Here is a 25,848-nt window from a genome sequence, read left to right on the forward strand (position 1 = left end):
ATGAAAGAGAGGTGGTGTCGAACATCAATGGAAAAAGGTGGATGTCAAACGTCGATGAAAGAGAGGTGGGTGTCGAACATCAATGGAAAAAGGTAGATGCCTGAGGTAATTGATCCACAGCCATGTCTGACCGTCTGAATAACTGTTCAGGAAAAGCCCGTGGTGTGTTTAATCAAATGTCCTATAAGTCCAAAGTGTTAAATCATCTATTTCCAAGCCAATGCGTCCTGATGGAAAGTGATAGAATGATTCTCTGTTGGGCTAACAGCTATCTCTCACGTGCACGAATGGTGAATATCGCTCATGCGGAAAATGAGAACTAACATAAAATCATACGTCATGAACGTGTCGTAAAGAGGAAAAGGTTATCCCATACGAAAGAAAGGGAACCTATTCTTTACCCTTGTCAATGCCTCAAAGAGTTAGAATCCCACCAGACAAGGGGATGGGTCTATTCTGAACATGCATTTATAGGAATAACTGTCGGAGGACCTGGATGTTTTGTGGATTAGTCGGATCCGATTCTGAAATCCATAACAATACTAAAGATCCCATGGTGTCTTCCATAAAGAAGAGGCAGGTTTTTGCTGGCACCCTGAAAAAATTCCAAATTCTTGCCCAGCAGTCGACACATCAGGCCTGGCCAATGGCCATCTAGTTCATGAAAGAAAGCTAAACTAGACTTAAAGTTAAATCTGAAAATTAGCAAAGTGACACAAAGTCTCGGTGGCATAATGACCAGACCAAAAGTTCAAAATTAAATGCTGGAACGAACGTGCAAGGACAAAGAGATGGAAAGAATGAACAGACTCAGACGATCAACGGACTGTCTGCATGGTCAACTCGGAGCTTTTATCCAGAGGTGTGACACAAGCCTTCTTGCACATTGCTGAGAACCCCTTTGAGATGATCACTTCATCGTCACCTCATTTCCTCACCTTGGAAAGATTTACAGTGCTACTGTATGACAAGATCAGCGTGATCAGTTCAGTTAATGAAGCGTACCATGAACTGTTCAGCAAGAAAGGAATAAGTCTGGAGACTATCCTCCCCCCCCCCCCCCCACTTAGGTATCTTTATGTGGAAACAAGACTGACCATGTGGATGAACAAATCTTGCTGTTTCTATGTATGACATGGTACGATTGTAAAATAACTACGAGTCGTCATTGAGTTGTATTTTTCGCCAGGATGCCCTACTTCAACACACAAAGTGAGCTATGTATCAGTGGTATCTGGACAAAAAGCCAAGCATCTGTTCATTCTATTCCTAAGCCAGAGGGATAGGGATGGACGAAAGACGTGACGACTTGGACACCTGGCTGGATGACTATTCCTGCACTAGCTCGGGCCTGCAGCGAGCTCATCAAGTGTGGATGCAAATCAGAGAAATTATGCATTAACTGGAAGTGCACAAAGGCAGGACTCCCATGTACAGATCTATGTTCCTGTCAATGTGAAATCTTAAGTTCAAACACAATATCCAGTCTTAATCCAAGTTGTGTGTAGGACTGTTGTGATCCTGGTGAACAGTACTGCTTTGACTTTTGGTTCATTTAGATCACATATCAGGACAATGTACAAATGCTTGATAGAGCCTTGAAGAGCACCTTCTTTGAACACTATGATATATCTAAGTAAGCGGTGAATTGGACAGTTACTTAATGGGTTGGCTCTTTACGAACTATGAAAATACAAGTTGAATTAGGTGAAATTCAGGTGAAATGTTTCACTGGAATTTAATTTACTTTTTTTCTGAGAACGAAAGCACCAAAATACTGAATGAATTTCATTGTTTGCTTGTACGTATGTCACCTTGTTTACACTGGATATTCTCAATATTTTCTGAAGTATTTCACCGAAATGACTGGGTCAGTGTTGAACAAGCCGAGTGTTAGTCAAGGCATTCGGGATCTCCATGATAGCTACATAATAGCTCCAGCGGATGAGGCTGCTCATAATTTTGTTGTGGTTTGTAAAAAGTTTTATGTTGAGGTTTTAGTAAGAGAGTTAGGCATTAATATGGTTACTTTCACTAGTATAGGAAATAGTACAAATGTTCCTTGTCATGTCACTCCAAAATATTAACTCTGAGCATCTGGAAGTTTAAGTTAATAATTTCATATTAAATGTAAAGAAGTAAATCTTTGTATTCCTCGACTTTTCTGGATTCTTAAACTTCATAAGAACGAGTACAAGTATAGGTTTATTGTGGGTGCCAAACTGTGTTCTACCAAACAGTTATTGGTTATAGTTAACTCGGGCTTACAAGCTGTTAGAGAACAGTTCGGGAAATATTGTTTAGCAATTGAGAAGAATTCTGCTATTAATACTTTCTGGAGCATTAATTCTTCCTTCGAGTTCTTAAATAGAATTAGATGCCTCAATATCAAGTCAGTTGAAGTTTTTGATTTTGTAACTTTATATATACAAATTTGGATCTAATACTAGTGAGGGATTCACTCTTCAAAGTAATTGACAAGGTTTTTAACTCTTTTAATAAGTTTTTATGTGTCACATTTTTGGAGCATTCTTTTCTAAAAAAAAGAAACACTCAAGTTTTCATTGTTTTGATAAGCAGAAGTTTACGGATGCTGTTAATTTTATTTTATTCAATACTTTTTCGTCTTTTTGTGGGATAATGTTTCCACAGGTGAAGGGGATTCCCACGGGTGGGAACTAGCGGACATTTTTCTTATTTTCTGTGAATTTTAATTAATACAGAAACTGATGGAGAAAAAAAGTAGGATAAATTAAAATATTATCTCATACATGTTGTTATATAGATGCTATTTGTGTGGTTAACTCAAATTTTTTTTGATAGGCAGCTTCACAAGATTTATCCAGATAACCTGATTGCCAACAGGAGTGGTAAATTATTGTACACTTGCTGCATATCTGGATGTGATCGTGATGGTTTGAGTTAGACTGAATGGTTTTAGTACAAGTATCATAAAGTTGATGATTTCATTTTCTTTGTGACCTTGTACACCTTTCCAGATTACAATGTACCAATTAAAATGAGTTATTATGTCTTTTCATCTCAGATACTTAAATTAGCAAGAATTTGTTCAGTGAAGGATGATTTTATGGAACGTGCTGAATAGGTTTTTTCCATCATGTAAAACACAGAGGGTATTTGGCTGATTGTTTCATCAGGTCTTGTGAGAATGTGTTTAAACTCCATCGTCACCTTTTATTGAAGTTTGGTTGGTTTTCATGTTAACAAGTTGCCATTGCATTGCAATTGATATAATAATATTGAAATAATGATTGTGGTGAGTTAAATTCATCAATTAATATTGTTAATTAAACATATATATATATATATATATATATATATGTATATATATATATATATATATATATATATATATATATATATATGTTATTAAATAATGTAGCAATTGAGATAAATAAATATTTATAAAATACATTATAATAAGCATTAAAATAATTTGTTGGTGGTGACTAGGATATGTCATGCACAATGTTAAAATTGGTTATTAATGACAGTTTGACTATTTCAATGACACTTTGAGTCTGGTTAGATGGAGGTGTGATGTAATGGACATGTCAACAAGGTAAAGTGTTTATTTCTTAATATATTATCATATAAAGTGGTGTATGATTAAAGTTAGTCATATGGAGTAATACTTTAAATAAAAGTAATAATTAAATAAGTTTGAATAAGGATATTGCATCGCTGTGTTGACTTACTCTCTGGACACTACTTTGAGGTTATAGGTCCATTGATGTTGAGTAATCTACTGATGTGGACCTGTGACTGGGGTTGTGGATCCGCAGTTTGGAGAGGTTCTGGGCTGAATAGATTGAAACCTCAATGAAAACGGTGCCCAGCTGATGATCCGGGCAGTTGGGAAAATCAGTCAATTGCTTATATGTTAAGGTTATAACTTCAAATAAAATAACTTTTTCAAGTACTTACCAGCACACAATATGCAGGATCTATGTTATATCTGTATGTATTTTTATATATATAGATATATATATATATATATATATATATACATATACATATATATATATATACATATATATATATATATACATATATATATGTATATATATATATATATATATATATGTATATATATATATATATATATATATATATATATATATATATATATATATATATATATATATATGTATATATATATGTATATATATATATATATATATATATGTATATATATATATATATATATATATATATATATATATATATATATATATATATATATATGTATATATATATATATATATATATATGTATATATATATATATATATATATATATATATATATATATGTATATATATATATGTATATATATATATATATATATATATGTGTATATATATGTATATATATATGTATATATATGTATATATATATATGTATATATATATATGTATATATATATATGTATATATATATATATATATATATATATATGTATATATATATATATATGTATTATATATATATGTATATATGTATATATATATATATATATATATATATATATATATATATATATATATATATATATATTGTGTGTGTGCATTGTTATGTCTGGCTTCCTTCTTGGGACTATGGTGCAGTAATTGGTCTTTATTTTGGTTAGAACACCAATGTACAATCAATGTCCAGCACATTAAACAATTCCAGTCATTACACAAGCAATGAGCTCATTCACAATTGGCGTAGATTTGAAAAATAGATGTAACTAGAAGGGCACTCGGTGGAGCGCATACCTCTGTCACGTCATGCCTGATCCACAAGAACATATCAGGACCAATACATTTTTGAAATATCGTGCTATATATCGTTTTTGGGGCCCATCTCTCAAGAGTGAAGAATCACTTTAAAAATCAAATAATTCTCGTGTCCAGATCTTGATTCAGATCATCACCAAATTCGAATCAAATCGTCGTGGTCACACACCCAACCTGTCCACCAAGTTTCATCCGAATCCGTCCACAACTGTTTGAGATATCGTGCTATATATTAGTTTAGCCCTATCTCTCAATGGTGAAGAATCACTTAAATAATTATTGGATCCGGATCCAGATTCGGATTTTCACCAAAATTGAATCAATTCTTCCTTGTCACAAACTTGGTGGGAACCAAACGTGTTCACCAAGTTTCGTCCGCATCTGTCCACAACTTTTTAGATATCGTGCTATATATCGTTTTTGGCCCAAAACGTCAATGGGGAGGAATCACTTAAAAATTCTTGTAGTCTGATCTGGATTCAGATCTTTACCAAAATCAAATGAGTTTGTCCTTGTCACACACCCAACGTGTCCACCAACTGTTGTCCAAATCCGTCCATAACTTTTTGAGGTATCCTGTACACAGACAGATAAACAAGCAGACAAACAAACAGACAGAGAGGGCTGAAGATATAACCTTCACCTTCGGTGATGGAGGCAATAAACGCAATATGGTGGCCATTTTGAATTTCACCATGTGAATTGCTTCCATATTTGTTAAAATAGAATATCAAACTCACTATCAACATGTGCTATGACAACAACTTTTTCAGAAGTGTTGGAGCTGGGGCCATTTCAAAAACATGAGAAATTGGCTTCACACAAACCTGTCTCCCCCCCCACCCCCATCAGAAACTAATAAAATCTGTCAAATTAAGAATCGAGCTTGCAGCCATGGATTTTCTTGCTCTTGGAACTCCAGTCAACCATCATGCAAAAAATTACACTTTTGGCCGGCGTGTAACAATCCATCGATTTTTCTGCGTTAAGCCACCTATCTATTCCTGTTCTTGCTTCTTTTTTTTGTATACCTTGTCGAGGCTCGTGTGAGAGCTAACACACAACACACAGCAAGGGGGCTTGAGACAAGAGTGGCGGGAGTGGGAAGGACAAAACAGTGGGGAACAGACACATTAGGAGATCTATGGAAGGGAGAGGTATGGGGCGGGGAACACGGGGTATACAAGATAGACATTACGACGTAACAGGGACTTTCAGGAAGGAAAGCAGGGAATCTGAAGGAGGTGGGTTTGGCGTGGATTAACGGGGGTAGAAAAGATCGAGGATTTGGATGGGGGACGATAAGAGGTGGTGGTGAACAGCTTTTTTGAAGGCCTGGAGGAAAGAATGGGATTGAACAGTGTGAGGGAGTTTATTCCAAAGGCGGGGAAAAAGAGGAATGAAAGAGTGAAGGTGAGCAGTGATTTGTGATTTTGGTAGTTTTACCAGAAGGGGGTTGTTGGTGGACCTTGAGCGCCCTGCGGAAATATGTTGGGGACAAATTGCAGACAGAGCAGGGGGGCGATACCAGAGAGGAGACAGTAGAAGACAGAAATACCACTGACCTGCCTGCGGTGAGAGAGGGAGAGGCCCAAAGACTCAGCCTCATCGCGGGAGATTCCAATGATCCAAAATGCCTTGGTTTCGACAGCGTGAAGCCGAGAAAGGTGGGAGGCAGGAGCACCAGCCCAGAGGGGAGAGCAGTACTCCCTCAGGCTGCAGACAAAAGCTTTGTAAGTGGTCAGGAGTGCAGGTGGGCCGAGGAAGGACTATGCATGATGGAGGATTCCCAGTCGGCAACTGGCTTTGGAGGCCAGGTTGGAAATGTGGCTTTTCCAGGAAAGATCATGGCATATTGTGAGACCCAGAAGCTTGAAAGAAAACACTTCTTCAAGAGGATTGTTGAGAAAGTGGATGGGGGGGGGGGTTCTAAACGGTCCTTTCGGAGAGACAGAGTGTGAGATTTGTCAGGATTGAAAGACATGTTCCACGTGTTCGACCAGTTTGTGATTTTACCCAGATCTGCAGTGAGCGAAGAAGCTGCTGCTTGCCGGTCTGAGGGATGACAGATGGTACGGCAGAGGGTGGAGTCATTGGCAAAGAGATAAAGAGGATTCACCAGAGAATCAGAGAGATCATTGATGAAAACCAGAAAAAGAACAGGGCCCAGAATGCTGCCTTGAGGAACTCCAGCTTCGACAGGAAGAGGGGATGAAAGAACTCCATTTAGGGCCACATGTTGGCTGCGACAGGAGAGGAAGTCTGTGAGCCATGAGTGGAGATGGCCTTGAATACCATGGGAAGAGAGTTTGGTGAGTAGGGCAGGGTGCCAGACCGTGTCAAAAGCACGTGATATGTCCAGGGATACGGCTCGGATTTCATATCCGGCATTAAGAATCTCCATCCATTGTTGAGAGAGCAGAAGCAGCATATCCAGGGTAGAGTGACCTGGTCTGAAACCAAATTGATGATTGGAAATCAAGCCATTGGAGAAGAGGAAGGATTTAATGTCTGAAGCGATGATGGATTCCATCACCTTGCTGATGATTGGGAGAAGGCTGATTGGTCTTTAGTTGCAGGGATCTGTTTTTGCACCTTTTTTGTGCAGGGCAGTGATGTTTGCTCATTTCCAAGCAGATGGCAGATGACCTTGAGCAAATGAGAGGGTGAATAGAACAGAGAGAGGGTGAGCAACAGCAGAGGAGCAGGTTTTTAGGACACGTGGGCTGATGCCGTCTGGACCGGTTGCAGAATCTGAACTGTGGAGGGACATTGAGTGAACTTAATACGGTAACCATTATATACTACGAAAGAATGGAACTCGTAATGCAAGCGCCCTGCACTTTTACAAACTATGCACATGTCGTTTCGGATGCTGTTGTTTAACCATAAATGACCGCATGTTATTTAAAGCCAAGCTTTGCATTTGCACCATACAGACATTGAAATTTATTTTGCAAAACTGATTTTGGAGTTCAATAATGACTTGATTATCATAAACCAGAATGAACACAACAGTATTATCAATGAAAACTTGTTAAAACTAAGTCCTTACTCATTTAAAGATGTCAAAAGCAACATCTTCAGTTGGAAAGCAAATGTCTACAGTGGTTTCGTTTGACCGTGGGATTGCGAAGCATATGTGGCTGTCATGAAAAAATACGAGGTAATTGAACAGCGATTATATAATACGAAATCAACTCGAGAGGTCATAGAACATGATACCCCATGCAGTGTTCAGGTTTGTCCTTCAATTTCAATAAAAATAATCATTTTATAGATCGTTTAAAAAAAAAAAAATCTGGACTTGCAGCATGATTGAAGCAGTCTTATACACTGTAATAAGATGACGTTGAGTCACAGTTTTGGAGAAGAAGACTTTATCGATTACCATTGAACGCAACATCAATCGACATCGACATCGACATCGACATAATAATATTGGCAGCCATATTGGCTTGTTCATCCCAATACTGTACCATTTCACATGGCACACCCTTTTAATATATATATATATATATATATATATATATATATATATATATATATATATATATATATATATATATATATATATATATGAAATACAGTACATCATGGTCCTTGAAAGTATTGTGATGGAGATTTGTGTTCTACAGTGTTCAAGTATATAATTAAATTTAAATAAAGGTTTTAAAAGATTTAAAGGTGGATAAATAAATGAATTGTGGGTTTCACCACCGTTTTATGCAGTGTTTATTACAATCACAAAATCTAATAACATGTTACATGAGATCTTCATGCCTGTTACTGAAAAGACAGACAGACAGACAGAGACAGGCAACGGACATTAACCAATTGCTTAACCCTGCTTTTCACGTCGCATACACGGGGTGATACCAGAAAGTGAAGTCAAATTGTCCTTTCCATGTGTGAAGGACATTGTGAGCGTGTGCAATACAGGTTCCTGGAAACCTCAGATTCGATGAAAGCATCACATATCTTCCACACTTTCAACAAATGTCGTTTTTATCTTGGTGAGAAGTTTATTAAGATATTTTATATTATAATCTTCCGTAATAAAATTTGTCTTGCACATTGTAAAGCGCAAAGAATGTACCCCATTCATAATTTCACCTAGTTCCGTACATAACCATCGGGTTATTTAATGTTAGTTTTATGGAAAATGATGAACTGGTTTGGAGGGTGTGGCAAGAATAGCATGATCACAATATGGAGCTGCTACGTGCTGTTTTACTATTGTTTTCAAAATCTGTAATGATGATTTATATCAAAGGGTCCAGCTGTGCGTGTTTTCCTGGTGGTGTCCAGAGCGATGATCATCCATGCCCTGATGGGTGGACACTTTCCATGATTTACAACTCGTAAAAATAAATGACTTCATGTTTTATTTTGGGACAATGGGTGGTTTATGGGGGGGGGAGCAAGGGGAGAAGGAGCTGCCATAAACAGACATCCAGATGTTTTTGAGAGGTTTTCATTTCTTTATTTTGAAAGGACTTTGATTGTCTTTGAGAATATGTTTATGGATTAATAAGTATAATAATAATGAAAATTTACTCATCAATAATAATGAAAACAACCTCAATTTTCATATGATGTGACGCAGGACTTTTGAGTGTGTCCAAAATTTTCCATTAATTAGGGGTCATTTACATATCATATGTTGTGGGCGAAATAAATTGATGCACAAGGAACTTTGGTGCAGGAGGAAGCCATTTGGCCCATCACCCTTGTGCTGCATCAACCCCAGTATCATCACACACAAGCCAATATCCCCATACCCCTCTATTTACAATGCATCTAGACACCTATCTCAATCCAATTTTAACTTATCCACCCCCTCCATTGCCACTAACTTTCCAGGGAGACCATTGCATGCATTCACCACTCTCTGACAGACTCCTGCCTTAAAACTATCTGAACTCTCATCTTCTTTACCTTTAAGCATTGGCCCATGGATTCTGCTGAAAAAAATGCACTTCACATAGTATCTTAAACATCTCAATCAGATCCCCTCGCAGTCGCCGTCTTTCAAATGTTTAAAGGTCTGTCTTCTTCAAATGTTCCTCATAGCTAAAGCTTATCTCGCTCGAGATTCAATCTGGTAGCTCGATGCTGAACTCTCTCCATGGGGTTCAGGTTACGGCTATGTCCTTCCTCAGATGTACAGTAGTGACCCAAACTGCACACAATATTGTAGATGAGGCTTCACTGGATTCCTGTACAGTGTGAATATTACCTCTGTTGATTTGTAATTTAACCTCCGACGGATACATCCCAAAACTCCATTAGCTTTACCGATAGCAACTTGGCACTGTCCTGTCAGCTTATTCCCTGTATCTATTACCACCTCCAGATCCTTTGCCTGTGTGACATGCTCTAAGATTACCCCTTGCATTATGTAATCCCTATTTTCATTATTCCTACCAATCCCCAGGACCTTACATTTCTTAATGTTAAAACTACATCTGCTTATCTTCTGCCCAATCTATTAAAGTATCAAGACTTTCCTGAATCTGATACCGGGCGTAGTGGCGTGCGCCTGTAATCAGGCTACTCGGAGGCTTGGGTTGGAGGATCGCTTGAGGACGGGGGCTCTGCACTGGGCAGGGTGTAGAGCAGCCCGGAATCATGGCGAAACCCAAATCCTGATCCCTGTGTCGTAAGAGGCGACCAGGGTTGCGTCAGGAAGGGCATCCGGCATAAAACCTGTGCCAAATCAGTATGCGGATCATAACGGATGATCCGCTGTGGCGACCCCTAACGGGAGCAGCCGAAAGATGAACAACAACAACAACGTTACTGAATCTGATCACCCCCTCTCTGCTATCCACCTTATCCCAAGCTTTGTGTCATCGAGACATCTTCCTATTCACAGCCACTCTTTGCTTCCTATCACTCAGCCAGTTTCCAATGCAGTTAGCTACCTGACCAGCCACTTCATAAGCCTCACCTTAGCTAACAACATCCTATGTGGTACCTTATCAAATCCCTTCTGAAAGTCAAAATACACTACATCAACTGCATTTCCCTCATCAACCCAATCAGAAACTAGTTTGTAGAACTCCAATATATTTGTTAAACATGATCTTCCTTTGGTAAATTCATACTGACTACTTTTAATTAGGTTGAAATTATTCAAATGTTTCCCTGTCCGTTCCTTAATTGACATCTCCAATACCTTTCACACAACTGAAGTCAAGCTAACTGGTGTATCGTTCCCAATTTCTTCTCTGGAACCTTTCTGAAATAGCAATTTTACATTTTCTATTCTCCAATCCTCTTGTATCTGCTCCCGACTCCAACGAGCTGTTAAAGATGTCCGCTAACACTGCTTAGCTGCTGTATTGTCTTCCTCAATACTCGTGGCTGCATAATCTGGCCCTGGAGCTTTATCATCCCTTAAGGCCCAGTCACACCTTGACGTTTTAGCCAGCTTATGCCGATTTTTGGAAAATTTGTGTAAAACGCTGGTACACGTCGAATACGTTATGGGTACGTTTTGTATATGTTAAGACCACGCTGAAAAACACTGCCATAAGTGGTAGTACACTGGCTTTAAACGTTGAACTTTTGGGTTTTCCTCGAATTTTTTCATGCTTGAAATTTTACGACGTATGCCAGCGTATGGCTCACACGTTCCGCTACGCTGGCCATAAGTTGTAGGCACGTTATGCGATTGTTGACACACGTTGAAACATGTTACTTGTAATTACTCATAAGTCGAAACACGTGGAGGTAATGTTTAGCGTACCCGAAACTTATTTCTAACCTATGAGTAGCGTTTTGTAAGCACGCTACACGAACGTTGTTCACACTTTGCAACACGTTACTTGAAAGTACTACTACTACTACTACTACTACTACTACTACCAACATCGACAGTAAATTCTCTCAAACTACTACTACTACTACTACTACTACTACTAATAACATCGACATCACTAAATTCTCTCGAACTACTACTACTACTACTACTACGACTAACATTGACATCACTAAATTCTCTTGAACTGCTACTACCACTGCTACTGCTACTACTAATACTACTACTACTACTAACATTGACAACACTAAATTCTCTCGAACTACTACTACTACCAACATCGACATCACTAAATTCTCTCGAACTACAACTACTACTGCTACTGCCACTGCTACTGACAGACATCTACTCAATATGGAGTCTGGAACACTGACGGGTTCCTCTTGTGAAGCCCATTTGTATATACCAATTCCCCTAAACGCTGCCAAGACGCCATTATACGGCAGCTGTAAGTTAGAAACACGTTCAGTAAGTTCTGTGGTCGTCCGGAAGACGTCAATCAAATTCGTCTACATACGCCAATGTGCGTTTGAGATACGTTACACATAGGTTCAAAGCACGCTACTCATAGGTTCAAAGCACATTACTAATAGGTTCAAAGCACGTTACTCGAAGGTTAAAAATTAAGTTTCGGGTATGCTAAACATTACCTCGACGTGTTTCGACTTATGAGTAACTTACAAGGAACGTGTGGCCGACGTGTGTAAACGATTGCGGAGCGTGCCGAGAACTTATGCCAGCGTCTGCGGAACTTGTGAGCCATATGTCGAGTACGTCGTAAAATTTTCAGCATGCTTGAAATTTCACGATGTACTAGACGTACCACGTAATATGCCAGCGTACTTCATTGTTTTTCATCGTGCTCCTAACGTATACGCAACTTACCCAGACCGTATTCGACGTGTCCCAGCGTTTTAGACACATTTTTCATAGGTCGGCATATGCTGGCTAAATCGTCAAGGTGTGACTGCGATGTTGATATTTCCAATTTTCAGGCGGTTATGATTTAAATCGGCGAGCGGCAGGTTTTTAACAGAGAACGCCACGAGTTCGTCGGCGATACGTGCAGCGCGCTATGACTAAGTTAAACTATCGTTGGGCATAGGTTGTGAACGCCGACAACAGGCTAAGCATTCGTTGGTATAAGTTATCTTTAACACAACGAAGCGTTCTGTGCCCGTTACTAATACGTTATGAATACGACCAAAACTTAAAAAAAAAACTCAGAACTTCAGCGTACGCCAACGTTTTACGTGCATTTTTATACGTTGCCATTCCTGGATAAACGTCAAGGTGTGACTGGGCCTTTAGTTTTCCACCTGTTTCTTCACTTCCTCCACTCCGACTTGGATCTCTTCTAAACGCTCGTGCTCACCCCGACATAGATACCCTCCGCCATTGGAAGTTCCACTGACTGTTCCCCTGACTGTTCCCGTGTAAATGTAGAAGCAAAAAAATTTTTGAGATGATTACGGAGGTTAGACAGGGCTGCATGCTGTCACCATTGCTATTTCTTCTGGTGCTAGATTGGGTGTTATGACCACAAACCAAAATCCAATGCAGAATTAGAGTGGATCCAAAATTAATAGCGAGAAGAGCTGAGTTTTGCAGATTATATTTCCCTCATGTTGCAGACAAGACAGAGTGAAGTGACTCTTCTCCAGCATTACACACAACAAGTGGGACTGAAAGTTAATATTGCTCAAACAGTAAGCATGAGAATACAGGACATACAATGGGTTTAGATAGAATCACATGCAATGATTCAAACATTAAAGAAGTTGACAAATTCATATATTTAGGATTGATATATGTGGATGTTTTACAAAAAATACAAAAAGCAAGAGGTACATTCATTTCATTATGATGAAAGAAATATGGAAATCGAAGAAATACAGCTTAGAAGAATGAAGGATTTTTTATTTTATAGGAATGTAAAAAACTGCTTCTCTATGGATGTGAGTCTGGGAAAGTCACCAAAGGCATCACACAGAAAGTGGAATCTTTCATCTACAGCTGTTACTGGACGATCCTACGAATCTTCTGACTAGACCAGACTGGTAAGAAAGAGGCAGAGAGAATAAGAGGAAGGAAAAATATCTTGGAGGAAATCAAATGAAGAAGATGGAAATCGACAGGTCACATATTACGTATGAAGAATGACAACATAGTAAAAACTGCACTATGTTGGAAACTCCAGGGAAACTGAGGGTGGGCAGGCCAAGGGATACCTGCTGATGAACTGTAGAACAAGAAAGGAGAGGTACGAGTCACTGGATGCAACGCGAGTACATGGCACAAGATTGACAGAAATGGCGTGATTTCCTGAGGAGTTCCATATGTCGCCCTGGATGAATGGATCATAATAATAATAATAATAATAATAATAATAATAATAATCTTACTATAATTCATCATCCTTCCGTCCATCTGTTCCCAGGTACCACAAAAACGGCTGAATCTATCGCATCCATTTTTTGGGTGTGTAACCCTGGGACCCCTTGGAGTAAAATAGGCATAAATCTAATAACCCCCCTTGATGGCTCCAGTCGGGAGCGGGTGCTTCTAGTAATAATAATAATAAAAAAAATAATAATAATAATATATGAATTGTATACTTCAAGTTTTAATTCAACCGAAATAAAATGCTTCCCCTTTACCCTTGCCCAATTTTTTTTGTTTTAATGAAGTTTGAAATTTTACAGATGTCACACTTTTGATCCCCATAAACATATTCTTTATATGTAGACACTACTACTACACCCAATTATTCCAACCTTCTTGTGGAGTTGGCCATGGAGCATTTTTTTGGCACAAGTATTTGACGTTGTTTGGGTCTGTTGTTTTACTTTCCCTTCCTCTTTTCCTTTTCATTCATTCCCCTGGATGTTGCCCTGCTGTTCCACTGCCGGTGCATTGTCTTTTTCCCCCTCTTTGCTTCACTGTTCTGTATGATCAAGAAAACATTCCCACCTATTCCATTCCTATATCAATTAACCTCAATTTGGGAGAAACAAATAGTTATTTTGCAAACCAGCTGGCCAGGTCTGACATTTGACTGAAGCTGGCTGTATTTTGTAATTTGTTTTGAGTGCCAACACTAACTCTCAAACTCTTTGCAAAATACATAGTGGGATCTTTAACATCTATCATGAGTGACCAGTGTTGGACGACTGGTTCTCCAGCTTAATGTACTTGATGTATTATCTTGACTGAGAAATACCAGGGTGACGATTTATCACTGGATTGAGATTCGAACCCAGGCTCAACAGCTTGTTACGGCTGTGGAAATTCACAGGACACCATAAAGGATATCCCCAAGATCAGTTATATCGCTAAGTGTGTGTTCAGATAGATTTCTCCACCGTTGTTTAATGGGATTTATTCATGTTATCAGGACTGTGATCCTTGAGTTGGCCGTTATTCTTTGCTATCGTTATTTTGGACCAACCACACCACCAACCACCTTTTTACAAGCACCCAACCACAGCATCCTCACGACCACCACCCCATGCCAACCACGCCACCATTACAACAACCACACCACCAATCATCTTCTCTACACCCACGCTCCAACCCACTCCGCATCGAAAACCATCTCTGCCATGGAGAAAGAAGAAGGCGTTCCGATAACGCACGGATTTTTCGTCTTACTTTCCCGCGCTTCAGGACGGGGGAGGGGCGAGTGGAGGGAAAATCGAGAAGCGCTACCAGGATGATTGCTACGAAAAAACCCCGACCCACGAGGAAAACGCCCCCCTTCTGGAAGTTTCCTGCAGGAGCTGGAAGGAGGGTGGGGCGAGAACGGAGGGAGAATAAAAGGGTGCGCTGGACGCAGCGCAGGAGCTGCGTGGAGAGAACCAAGTCGAGAAGCGAAGGAAGTTGGTTGTTGGTCAGTCGGTGGAGGTCTCGGTCTGGGTGGAGCAGTCAGTCGGTGGAGGTGCTCAACAGGGTCCATCGAGGGTCGCCCAACCAAGTCAGCACGAGGGTGGAGGTAACCTGCAGCAGCCTCTGGGAGTCCCTTCGGTCAACCAGGTTCCTTGGACATAAAGGCCTACGGGTCCAGTCTGACCCCCTTGTCTATGAGGGTGGTCTTTTCCCTGTTTCTTTGTGTGAATGTTGTGGCGCCATGTCCCGCAAGTAGAACTGTGTAAGTGCTTGGAAATAATAATAACCATAGATGGTTGTAGTGTTTTACCTTGCTCGTGTCTTGTCCCCTTCCCCTGTTGATTGCATACCTGCATATGTGCCTCCCTGTTTACGTGTGCATTATAAATAAATGTCCTTGTGTGAATGTTAACCTGTTCGTCGTGTCCTTTTTTCCCCGATTGAACTGCTATCTTGCTCTCGGAATAATAGCGGGCTTTTTAATAGCCAATAAAAGAATTGGGTCCAGCGAGGTCTCGCGATAATACACCGCTCGGTTATCCCAGAACGGAACAAACCGCTTAAGCGGTTCGTGTCCAAGCAGACCTCGCTGAGGTATGGTCTCTCGGTAGTCTGCCCGCGCGAATACTTAGGATTATCGATAATTCGGCGATTGACCCTGTCGCGCGCGGGTAGAGTGTTGACTAAGCCGTGGTGTGCGTTTGGAGCACACCCGTGACTGGTTTCCGGCGTTGTTCCAGAAGGTCGCGACTGAATTGTCCGTCTGGTAGGCGAGACGGCCGCCATTCGCAAAAGCGGTAGTCCGCACGCTGGGCAGGCGCAAATTCGTAACAAGTTCAGAGAAGAGTTTGCATAGCTCTCAACTATTATACGTGGACAACTTACCAAAAATGTTTTTTATCCTTGAGAAGAGGGGAGGATACCTCAAAGAAGAAAGGTTGGTTGGTTAGTTAGAAATATTGAGACTAATAGTAAATGGTCGCAAAGAGAAAGGAGTAGAGTGAAGGAAGTAATTTATTTAATAGGTCATTATCTAATAAATAAATGTCATTTTCTGTCTGTGTAACACCAATCATGCCAAAACTACTGGGCCAATTGCCACCAAACTTAGCACATGAACCAAGTTAGACCTCTTGGTGAACATGGGCTACCTACTTGGTTTCATCTGTAGTTGGGGGAGCGGGGGCTTCTGGAGGAAAGGTCGACAAAAAATTTCTTTGTAAATGTATACCGTATAGCGCCACCCGGTAGTGGTGGTAGAGGTCAGCTGTGGAGATAACTTGCATCTTTGCACTACACGTCTCCAGAGAGTGGGAAGCCCAAAGCCAACCTCCACAAATCAGGGGAGGCAGGGGAAGTGAGGGGGGGTGAGTGTTTGGAGGAAGAGGTAGGATGGCAGTCTGGAGGGAGGGTCAGTGGGATGGGAGGAGGCAGGGTGAGGGGTGGATGAGGTTGGGGAAGGAGTGGGAGGAGGAAGGGGAAGGTGTGGGAGGAGGGACCCGGCGTTGCCTCACAACTCCGGCCACTCCTGCTAGTTTAAAATAAGTATCGGTGAAATAACTTTTTTTTAACGCATAATCTATAGATGGCTCTTGATGGGACAGTTTAGAAAGCGTTATCAAAGGCAATTGCCAAAATATAATTGTTAAAAAAAACATTTTGAAAACTAATGAATGTAGTTCAAATTACAGTGATCTTTGAGGCAGAAGGTATATCCTCACAGTTTTCACCTGAGATTTGACTTTAATCAACCAAGTGACCTGGTTTGTGAATTATTTTATGAAAAATAGAAAACAGCCATAACTTGTTCACTTGTTTTGGAAGAGTGCTACGAGTGGTCATAGCGACACGGCCTGGCCTGTTATGCTCAGCCAATCATAAATGCTGTTCTGAAAATAAATCGTTTTAGCCAAGATCACAAACAAAAACTTCTCAAAATGACTTGTACTGCTTGGCTGCTTTGTCAGGGCTTAACCATCCTATAGGATTGTATGGCATTTGTTTAAAATGATACAATGTTGATTTCTCAGTTACAAATCATATAAATTGGATTGAAATATGATCCCATCACAACTATGTATGCAGTATTTTATGGAACAGAACAATTGCTAATCTGCTGAAACAGCTCGGAAAATCATGTCTCCTCGGGCTCAGCCTGGCTTTCCTTCTTTTTACCGAGGCCAAAGTTGTTTGTACATTTTGTTGTCAAAATAAATCTGTAACTTAAACATCATTCCAAACCCCTGTCCTCCTAGCAGATTTACAGTTTCTGACATCTTTATGCTTGGTGCAAAATCTGTTTTTATTTTCACTCAATATCTCATCATTTTCATCACCTTTTAGAGATGGCATACAAAATCGCATCAAGGCTGAGATTTGGGATAGCAGAGGGCACAACCATATTTTATGTTCGTGTCTTTATACGTGGACAGCTACATATTTTGAGGCTTTCACACAAAGTTTCTTCAATGCCATGAAAACGATTTGTTGAAAATAAGATATGATAGTGCATTTATTTTCAACCTTGACTTTGAAAAAACTTTTGTATACAATATCCTGGCCCATGTTGGAGTGAGCTGGCAGAGGGTATAATGTAATCTTACTGACAATGAGGCAGTGGGCCAAAATGTGGCTTTAAGGGGATCAACGAACAGGAGGAGCAAAAAGAAGCAAGTTAATGTAACAACAGGCAAAGTAAGTAGAAGAGGTGGGCTAAACATTTGTCTTGCCCACGTTCACCAACTCTATCTTTCCTCACATTGTTTCAAGTCTAAGAAAATGGAAACCCGAATCCGATGTGCCAGACTCTGGCCAGAAAAAAAAAAACATTAACTGTAAGAGCAATTTCAAAAATGTTTTTGAGGAAACTTTGTCTTAACCCCCTTCTTGTTCCTTCTTTCCTTATGCTCAGGAATAAGTTTTTTGTTGTTGTTGTTTTCTTCCTGAAATTCGAATTAACAACACTGCAACTTTTTGTTTTTCCTTGGTCAATTTGTTGTTGTTGTCATAAACTGGTAGTTACTGTAGTTTTTTCGTTGACGTTTTTGGCATTTGGTCTCTTTGTATGAACCCTTTTGCATTTATTCATGGGTGATAGCATTGAGTAGTGCCAAAGCTGGATGCAATAGCATTGAGTAGTGCCAAAGCTGGGAGAGGCAATTTCACTTCACAAACACTGTACAGAAATTATGATTAATGTCTTGTTGAATGTTTTGCTGAGATATGCCAATGTCCAAATATTTTGTAATCGATGCTGAATCTTGTGTTTTTTTAAACAATTATCTTTGGCTTATGATAGAACTTGTACATATCACACAGGCAGGACAGTAAATGTCTCCTGTTAATTTGCATGAAATACCAGGACATTAGTCGATAATGGTCAAAATCAATACAATGTGTAGGATTTAAACCTGGGATCCCAGATCGTTATACTGAGATGGGAACACCAAACAGTCCAACCCACACAAACAATCTTTATTCTTTATATGGCACACCGTGAAGCAAACAGCTGATTTCGGATTCCCTTATACTCATATTTGGCAGGATTCAATTTTATTGGTAAATGTCGATAAACATCGATTTCAGGTCACATTCACAGACCGCCAAAGTGTTTCCATCGTTAATAGGTGAAATTTATGAGGATATTAAAAATAATGGTTACAACCTATTATAGTTCCATCAAAAAAAGGCAACGAGTGAAGCAAGTATTTACATCTCTGGGATGGAACATTCAGTGTACAGGACGTGCGTGGGGTTCAGGTTGAAAGAGCACACACAGTTATGTTTTTTTGCAGGTGGTTAAACGCTACTATTATCATACCAGAGGTATTATGCATTGTAATAATTATGTAATCCTGAAAATTTAAATTGATAAAAATTTAAATAAATGCCCAAAAATAAACATCAGTTTTATTTGTCAAATTTATTTTTAAATTGAATTCTGCCAAACTTACTATTACTAACGACCTGATCCTTTTTTATTTTTACTCCTGTGGGTCTGCTTGCAGACGAAGGTGCTAAGACGGGTGCAAGAAGAATATGCACGACGTGGAAGCTTCATTCGGATCTTTCCGACTCAGCACACCTGGGAGCTTTATAGGTAATGGCAACAAGGTTTTCTCTCTGACCATTTCTTTTGAAATCTCATTGCACTTGCAAGTATTGTAGTATCAAAAAGATAAGTAACCGTTCCAAGAGCCGATTAATCTAGCCACTCCATTCAAGAACAGGAGCAACCATAAATTCAATGCTTGGTTAAACATTTTTTCCTTTATATTTTGTATTTACATTTGTAGAATTACCCCTTATTTTGATCAAATGTATTTCAATTTTTTTCTTTTTTTCAAGTTGAAACGAAATGCAAAAGTAACAATTTATGGCATTTGTGACTTTCATGAGAGGTTCAAGTCACACAAGATATCTGTTATTAATTTGCTCGTTTTTTTTTTTTTTCTTTCTTGATGGGAATTTGTTATTTTTTTTTCAGCGGTTTCTTGGAGTACAGGACAAGCCTCAATACCATGCTGGCCTCCTATCTCTTCACCGATGGGTACGGTATGTGTGGTGTGATGTATGTTCGTGTGGTGTAATATAGGGGAGATGGGGTGCATTGGTATGTTCTCTCTCTCTCAGATATTTTTGGCTAATGATTTAAGTGCCTTAGTGTTGACACTTGATGTTAATATCAATGGCCAACAATATATGCGAAAGGGGATGTCCCGATGCACCCCATTTTTCCGACTGTACAAGTTGTGTACTACGTGTCGGACATTTTGCTGTTCAAGATATCGAAATGCTTTTATTTGATTTTATTTTGAAACCAATGCCAAAATGAGCAAGTCTCGGAAATTTATTAACCAATTTAAAGGATAAATCTCAATTATTTTTTTCTCAATTGGTGAAGTTGTGGTGACAATACACTTGAGCATGGTATATTCTTAACTTGTTCATTTTGGCCGTCTGCCTATTTTAAGGTATGTACTTTGAGGTATAGGCATAAAACTATCGCTTCTGTTTTCCTATTATTGTCATTTGTGGCAATAGTAACGCAAGATTCCAGAATGACATCAATTACCTGTAGCTTAATCAGGCTGAAATTCAATATGTTCTTTCAAATTGTCGCAGTCTACCTCTACTCACGACTTTGAACTCTCAATGAGTGGCTTCATAGATAATATCTTCAAAATTAGAATTTTAGTTATTCTACAATTGAGGGGGAAAAAAATAAACCTACAAAATTTTCCTCAATCAAGCTTGATGTTGATTTGACTCTGACTGATCCTTTTTTAAGGTCAATGAACAGCTTAAATGACCTTGGCTTCATATTCATGACGAATCTGGGTAACTCCTTTCCTTGGCACATGCACGTGTACACACAAACTTATTTGTGTATGTCCACTCCTCTACCCCCCCCCACCCCCCAATACCATCCTGGTAGTTTTTCAGTGTCCTCAGATCTGTCCGTTCGTCAATGAATTTTATTTTTCTATCTCCTCCAAGACGTCTCGGCCGATTGAGTTCTAACTTGACACGATGATAATACTAGTTGCTCTCTGTAGATCGTCTGAGCCCTTTTTCGCATTTTCACCTCTGGGTCAAGGTTACAGGGTCATTGAGTGCAAAATGACCGATTGGTCGAATGGCCAATAAGGAAGGCTATAATGCATAATGGGTTTCATAGGGATTATTAAGAAGATTTAATTAGACTAACTAGTTTCTCGTTACCTCTGTCGTCTGGCCCTGTTTATTGGGCAACACGGCTTCGTGCGGTTATTTTAAGTTCAATTTAAATTCTGTTTTCACTTTTCATAGTCGCTAAGGTTGATTAACACTCGGCCGCATCAAGTTTTGTGAGAATTGAATGTTTATATCCTCCGTCTGTGTGGAATCCATTGCAGCGAGGGGTAGCTTCCACGGGCTTCCATCCGTTTCCATGCCACATAACGAGGCCGTCTTAAGTTTAGTTTATTTCTGTTTTCACTTTTGGGACCCTCTGGTGTAGCTACACGTTTAATGAAGATAATTTTCATGCAAATCCTCTCAGAAACACTTTTCATGAGGAAAATATATTCAATTCAAATAACCGTGAGACTCTGGAAGGGACACCACATGCTTTCCGTTCACTGCTTCACCTCGTAACCTGTCCTCCTGAGGGACTGCTTATTCGTAGCGTCTGTGAGATTAATGTTTATATTTTGGATGGTTTGGGGATGTGCTCTACAGGTATCTGAAAGAATTCCGCTGAAAAGCGGACGTTTTAAGATTTTGTAAGGGCATTTCATCCGACAGCGAGCTGACTGGTCACGTGACGCCGCGCAGACGTGCAGCCAGCGAGTGATTGAGCTTCTCGGTGGCCCGAGGGTCCTTTTTAGTTGGGGTCCAGCTCTGTCCTGGATACAGCCATTAAATGCACACACTTGGAGTATTTATTTCACGGCCATAAACGCGGGTTTGAAAATTGTATAATGTTGGGAATGGTTCATAGAATATGGAGATTGTTTGCTTCGAGTGGCCTCACGCGTTTATTTTAAATTCAATTTGAATTCTGTTTTCACTTTCCGTAGTCGCTAAGGTTGATTAACACTTGGTTGCATCAAGCTTTGTATTTGAGCTAACCGTCAACTCACTCAGGTGTATTATTAAACCTGCTGCCCTTTGAAATTTACCTCCTCCATGAGTGTAGACCCTTATATAAAAAAAATCCTTTCTAGAAATGGTTTTCTTGGTACCTGTAAAATATGTACATCATACATATACTCTACCGGTCAAAGGTTTTAGAACACCCCCATTTTTCAGTTTTTACTGAAATTTAAGCAGTTCAAGTCCAGTGAATAACCTGATATGTTACAAAGCTAAGCGGTAAACTGCCAGAGGTTAAAAAAAACAAAGTTTAGGTTCCCAAAAACTGAAAAATAATGTAAATTTCAGAGTTGTTAAAAAAACCCCTTTTCAGGGAACAAGTAATGGGTTAGCAACTGCAGCTGTTCTGCAGCAATGGAAGTAAATTAAGCCTTGAAAGTTGATGCAAACAATTCCTACAGGTGTCCAAACTTTTGTTGATTAGTTACAAACCCCCTGTCTGTATAAAAGCAGTGTTGGAACAGACTGTGTTGCTCCACCCTCTGAAGCATTATTTGGACAATATTGCACTGCAGGAAGTAGTATATTGCAATCATGATGGTGAGAAAAAGACAATTAACAAAGGAAGACAGACAGACCATGATAACCCTTAAAAGTGTAGGTCTCTCCTTTGGAGAAATTGCAAAGAGCCAAGGTGTCAGTGAGTACAGTTTCCTACACCATCAAAAGGCACTTGGAAACTGGAGGAAACTCTGAGAGGAAGAGGTCTGGCAGACCCAAAGCCACAACACAATCAGAAGACAAGTTTCTGAGAGTCAACAGCTTGCGTGATAGGCGGCTCACAGGACAGCAGCTTCAAGCACAGCTTAACACTGGTCGAAGTAAGAAAGTCTCAGTTTCAACTGTGAAAAGAAGACTTCGAGCTGCACGTTTCACGGGTCGAATAGCAGTAAGAAAGCCATTGCTAAGATGGCAAAATATGAAAAAGAGGCTTGCCTGGGCCATGAAGTACCGCCAGTGGACGACTGGAAACTGGAAGAAGGAAGGTCTTGTGGACCGATGAATCAAAATTTGAAGTCGTCGGTTCATCACGCAGGGTTTTTGTACGCCATCGAGTAGGCGAAAGGATGGTTCCTCAGTGTGTGACACCAACTGTCAAACATGGAGGAGGAAGCGTGATGATCTGGGGCTCTTTTGCTGGATCCAGAGTCGGTGACTTGCACAGAGTGACTGACACCCTGAACAAAAAGGGCAACCACAGCATTTTGCAGCATCATACAACACCCTCTAGTCTGCGCCGAGTTGGTCAGGGGTTCATCCTACAGCAAGATAACGACTCAAAACATACCTCCAGGTTATGTCAGAACTACCTCAGAAGAAAAGAACAAGATGGTAGGCTGCTTCAAATCATGGAATGGCCAGCACAGTCTCCAGACTTAAACCCCATCGAGCTGGTTTGGGATCAACTGGACAGAAGGGTGAAAACAAAGCAACCTACAAGTGCAACACGTTTGTGGGAACTTCCGCAACAGTGTTGGGATGAACTTTCCGAACAATATTTGATTTCCATTGTAGAAAGAATGTCACGAGTCTGTTCGGCTGTTTTATCTGCAAAAGGTGGCTACTTTGATGAGTCAAAAATTTAGATTAAATTTTGTTCAACAAAACGATTCCATGATTTCTTTTTTATCTGTAATTGTTTATTTGTTCTGTGCTTTAATTTCAGAGTACATTGGAACATTAAACTGCTCAAATTTCAGTAAAAACTCGAAAAATGGGGTTCTAAAACATTTTGACCGGTCGAGTACATGCAGTAGAAATTGTCCATTTGATGAATATTAGCATTTGTCAATGTTAAATCGGGCAAAGTTTGGTTGAAAAAGAAATCATTCAACTGTCAACCCTCCCGAAGATGATAAATAATTGGTGAACAGCGGAAGCTAACGTTTCAATTTGACGGAGTTGCTGCAGCGTCTCATGAATCTTTAACCTGGCACAATTGAGGTATAGAAGGATTACCCCTGAATGTAATAGAAAATGCTGGCAAAACAGTCATGTCTCCTGTCGGTTTGTGATCTACACCAAGTTGTCAAGCAGCACACAACTTTTTGTGAAGATGGCTCGAGTAGTTTTGAAGATACAGCAGTTGGAACATGCCTCCAAAATGAGATACTTATTTGCATTCTCACCTCTGGAGCCACAAATTCCAAAATATGAAGAGTTGTCTGATCAAATCGTATGTATGGCTGTTGTATAAGTTGTATGGCTACCACTAGATGGTATCTTCTACCTGCCACGTTGGAGCTGAAATATCTGCCATTGGATAAAGTTCTAGAAAGAATCACTTTTCTGCCATGTGAGGGTTTAAAGCGTGGAGCCTGTTATCGTCATTTGTGTTTTGCAACTTTTTATTTCTCCTCAGTCAATTTTCTGTGGAGATCACTTGCATCTTTGCACTACACCGTCCCCAGAGAGTGGCAACAAGGTTCTCTTGCCAAAGTTCATCAACCGTATTTTTAGTTGCGGTGACAATACACTTGTGCATGGTACATTCTTGACAGTGCACACCATTTTGTTGATGCAATCCAAAGCCCTTTACTGATACTTTTGGGATTGTCACATTATTAGATAACCTATTGACATGTCAACAAGGTAAGCTTCTTTGGAATACATTGTGTGACATTGCGTGTCCTGCCACGTAGGAGCTGAAACGTCTGAAATTGGATAAAGTCGCAATAACACAGAAACAATCCAATTGGATTGTCCCAATTTTCAGCCTCGAGGTTCGAGCTAATTTTGTTGATCTAATCTAAAACCTTGTACTAGTACTTTTGGGGACTTTCACACACTATTGGATAACATATTACCATGGCAACCTGCTTGGCTTCTTAGAAATACGTTGCGTGACCTTATTCGGAATATTTAACTGCAAACACGCCTTGCATCGATGGGAAAGTGGCAAACATGACTGCATTTTTTGCTTCGCCGGTGCTCACACTAATTTCAGTTTGTGTGTACATCCTCAAATGAAGGTAGTGTTGTGCATCAGCTTTTACTGGCAACAGAAGCAAAACCCCCACTCCGATAAGTCTGAAATATGCCAACTGTGCCTGCAGCTGTTGTGTTTGTCTGGAAATGTTTATTTATAGAGCATCGGATCACTATTACGTATAACTTTGAATTGCCAGATCCTGTTCAATAAATTAAGCTTAAATTTTTTTTTTTTAATCCTGACTGTCTGCGTAGTATCGGATGAGTCAAGTATTAGCCTATTTGTTCCTCTATATGTTTATCACATTTTGGTTTAAAGAGGCAGACAGTATGCTCTCATTTTCCAAATTATTTTGTTTGCTTGTTTCAAAGCAATAGTTTTGTTGTAGTTTTTGGATAATTAGATCTTTAAAATTGCTTTGGCAATCTTCTCAAGCCTTTATAGAAGTCTCAAAATGTGTTTCTCGAAACATTGAAAAAGTAATTATTCAATAAAATGAGCATTTAGTTTCCATATTCATGGTATTCCAACAATTATTATTAAAAGATAGTCATCTTCGATTTGGCTCGGCCTCATGTTCCTTCCTATCGCTGTTTTCTCCACTCACATGTTGTATTGTTTCCTGGGAATATGTGTTGTGAAAGTAGTTGTGCTTTTTAATTTGCATAATTGAGGCTCATGGAAGAGCAAAGTTGTGCAAGTGCTCAGGGATACTTACTTATTACTTACAAAGAGTGAGGAAGTGGTGGTATGGTT

General features: G+C 39.6%; 1 protein-coding gene across 2 annotated transcripts in view; it reads left to right on the forward strand.

The window, feature by feature from the left end:
* TTLL5 (tubulin tyrosine ligase like 5) overlaps positions 1-25,848 on the forward strand; it is a 270,134-nt gene that overhangs the window by 117,581 nt on the left and 126,705 nt on the right. For both annotated transcript variants that reach the window (XM_085869871.1, XM_085869872.1), the window contains exons 18-19: positions 19,529-19,620; positions 20,008-20,070. In XM_085869871.1, the coding sequence (XP_085725997.1) occupies positions 19,529-19,620; positions 20,008-20,070 (155 nt within the window). The remainder of the gene's footprint in view (positions 1-19,528; positions 19,621-20,007; positions 20,071-25,848) is intronic.

Source organism: Eptatretus burgeri, chromosome 2 (assembly GCF_056783735.1).
Source record: "Eptatretus burgeri isolate ZD-2024b chromosome 2, Ebu_testis_v1, whole genome shotgun sequence".
In the NCBI taxonomy this organism is placed as follows: domain Eukaryota; kingdom Metazoa; phylum Chordata; class Myxini; order Myxiniformes; family Myxinidae; genus Eptatretus; species Eptatretus burgeri.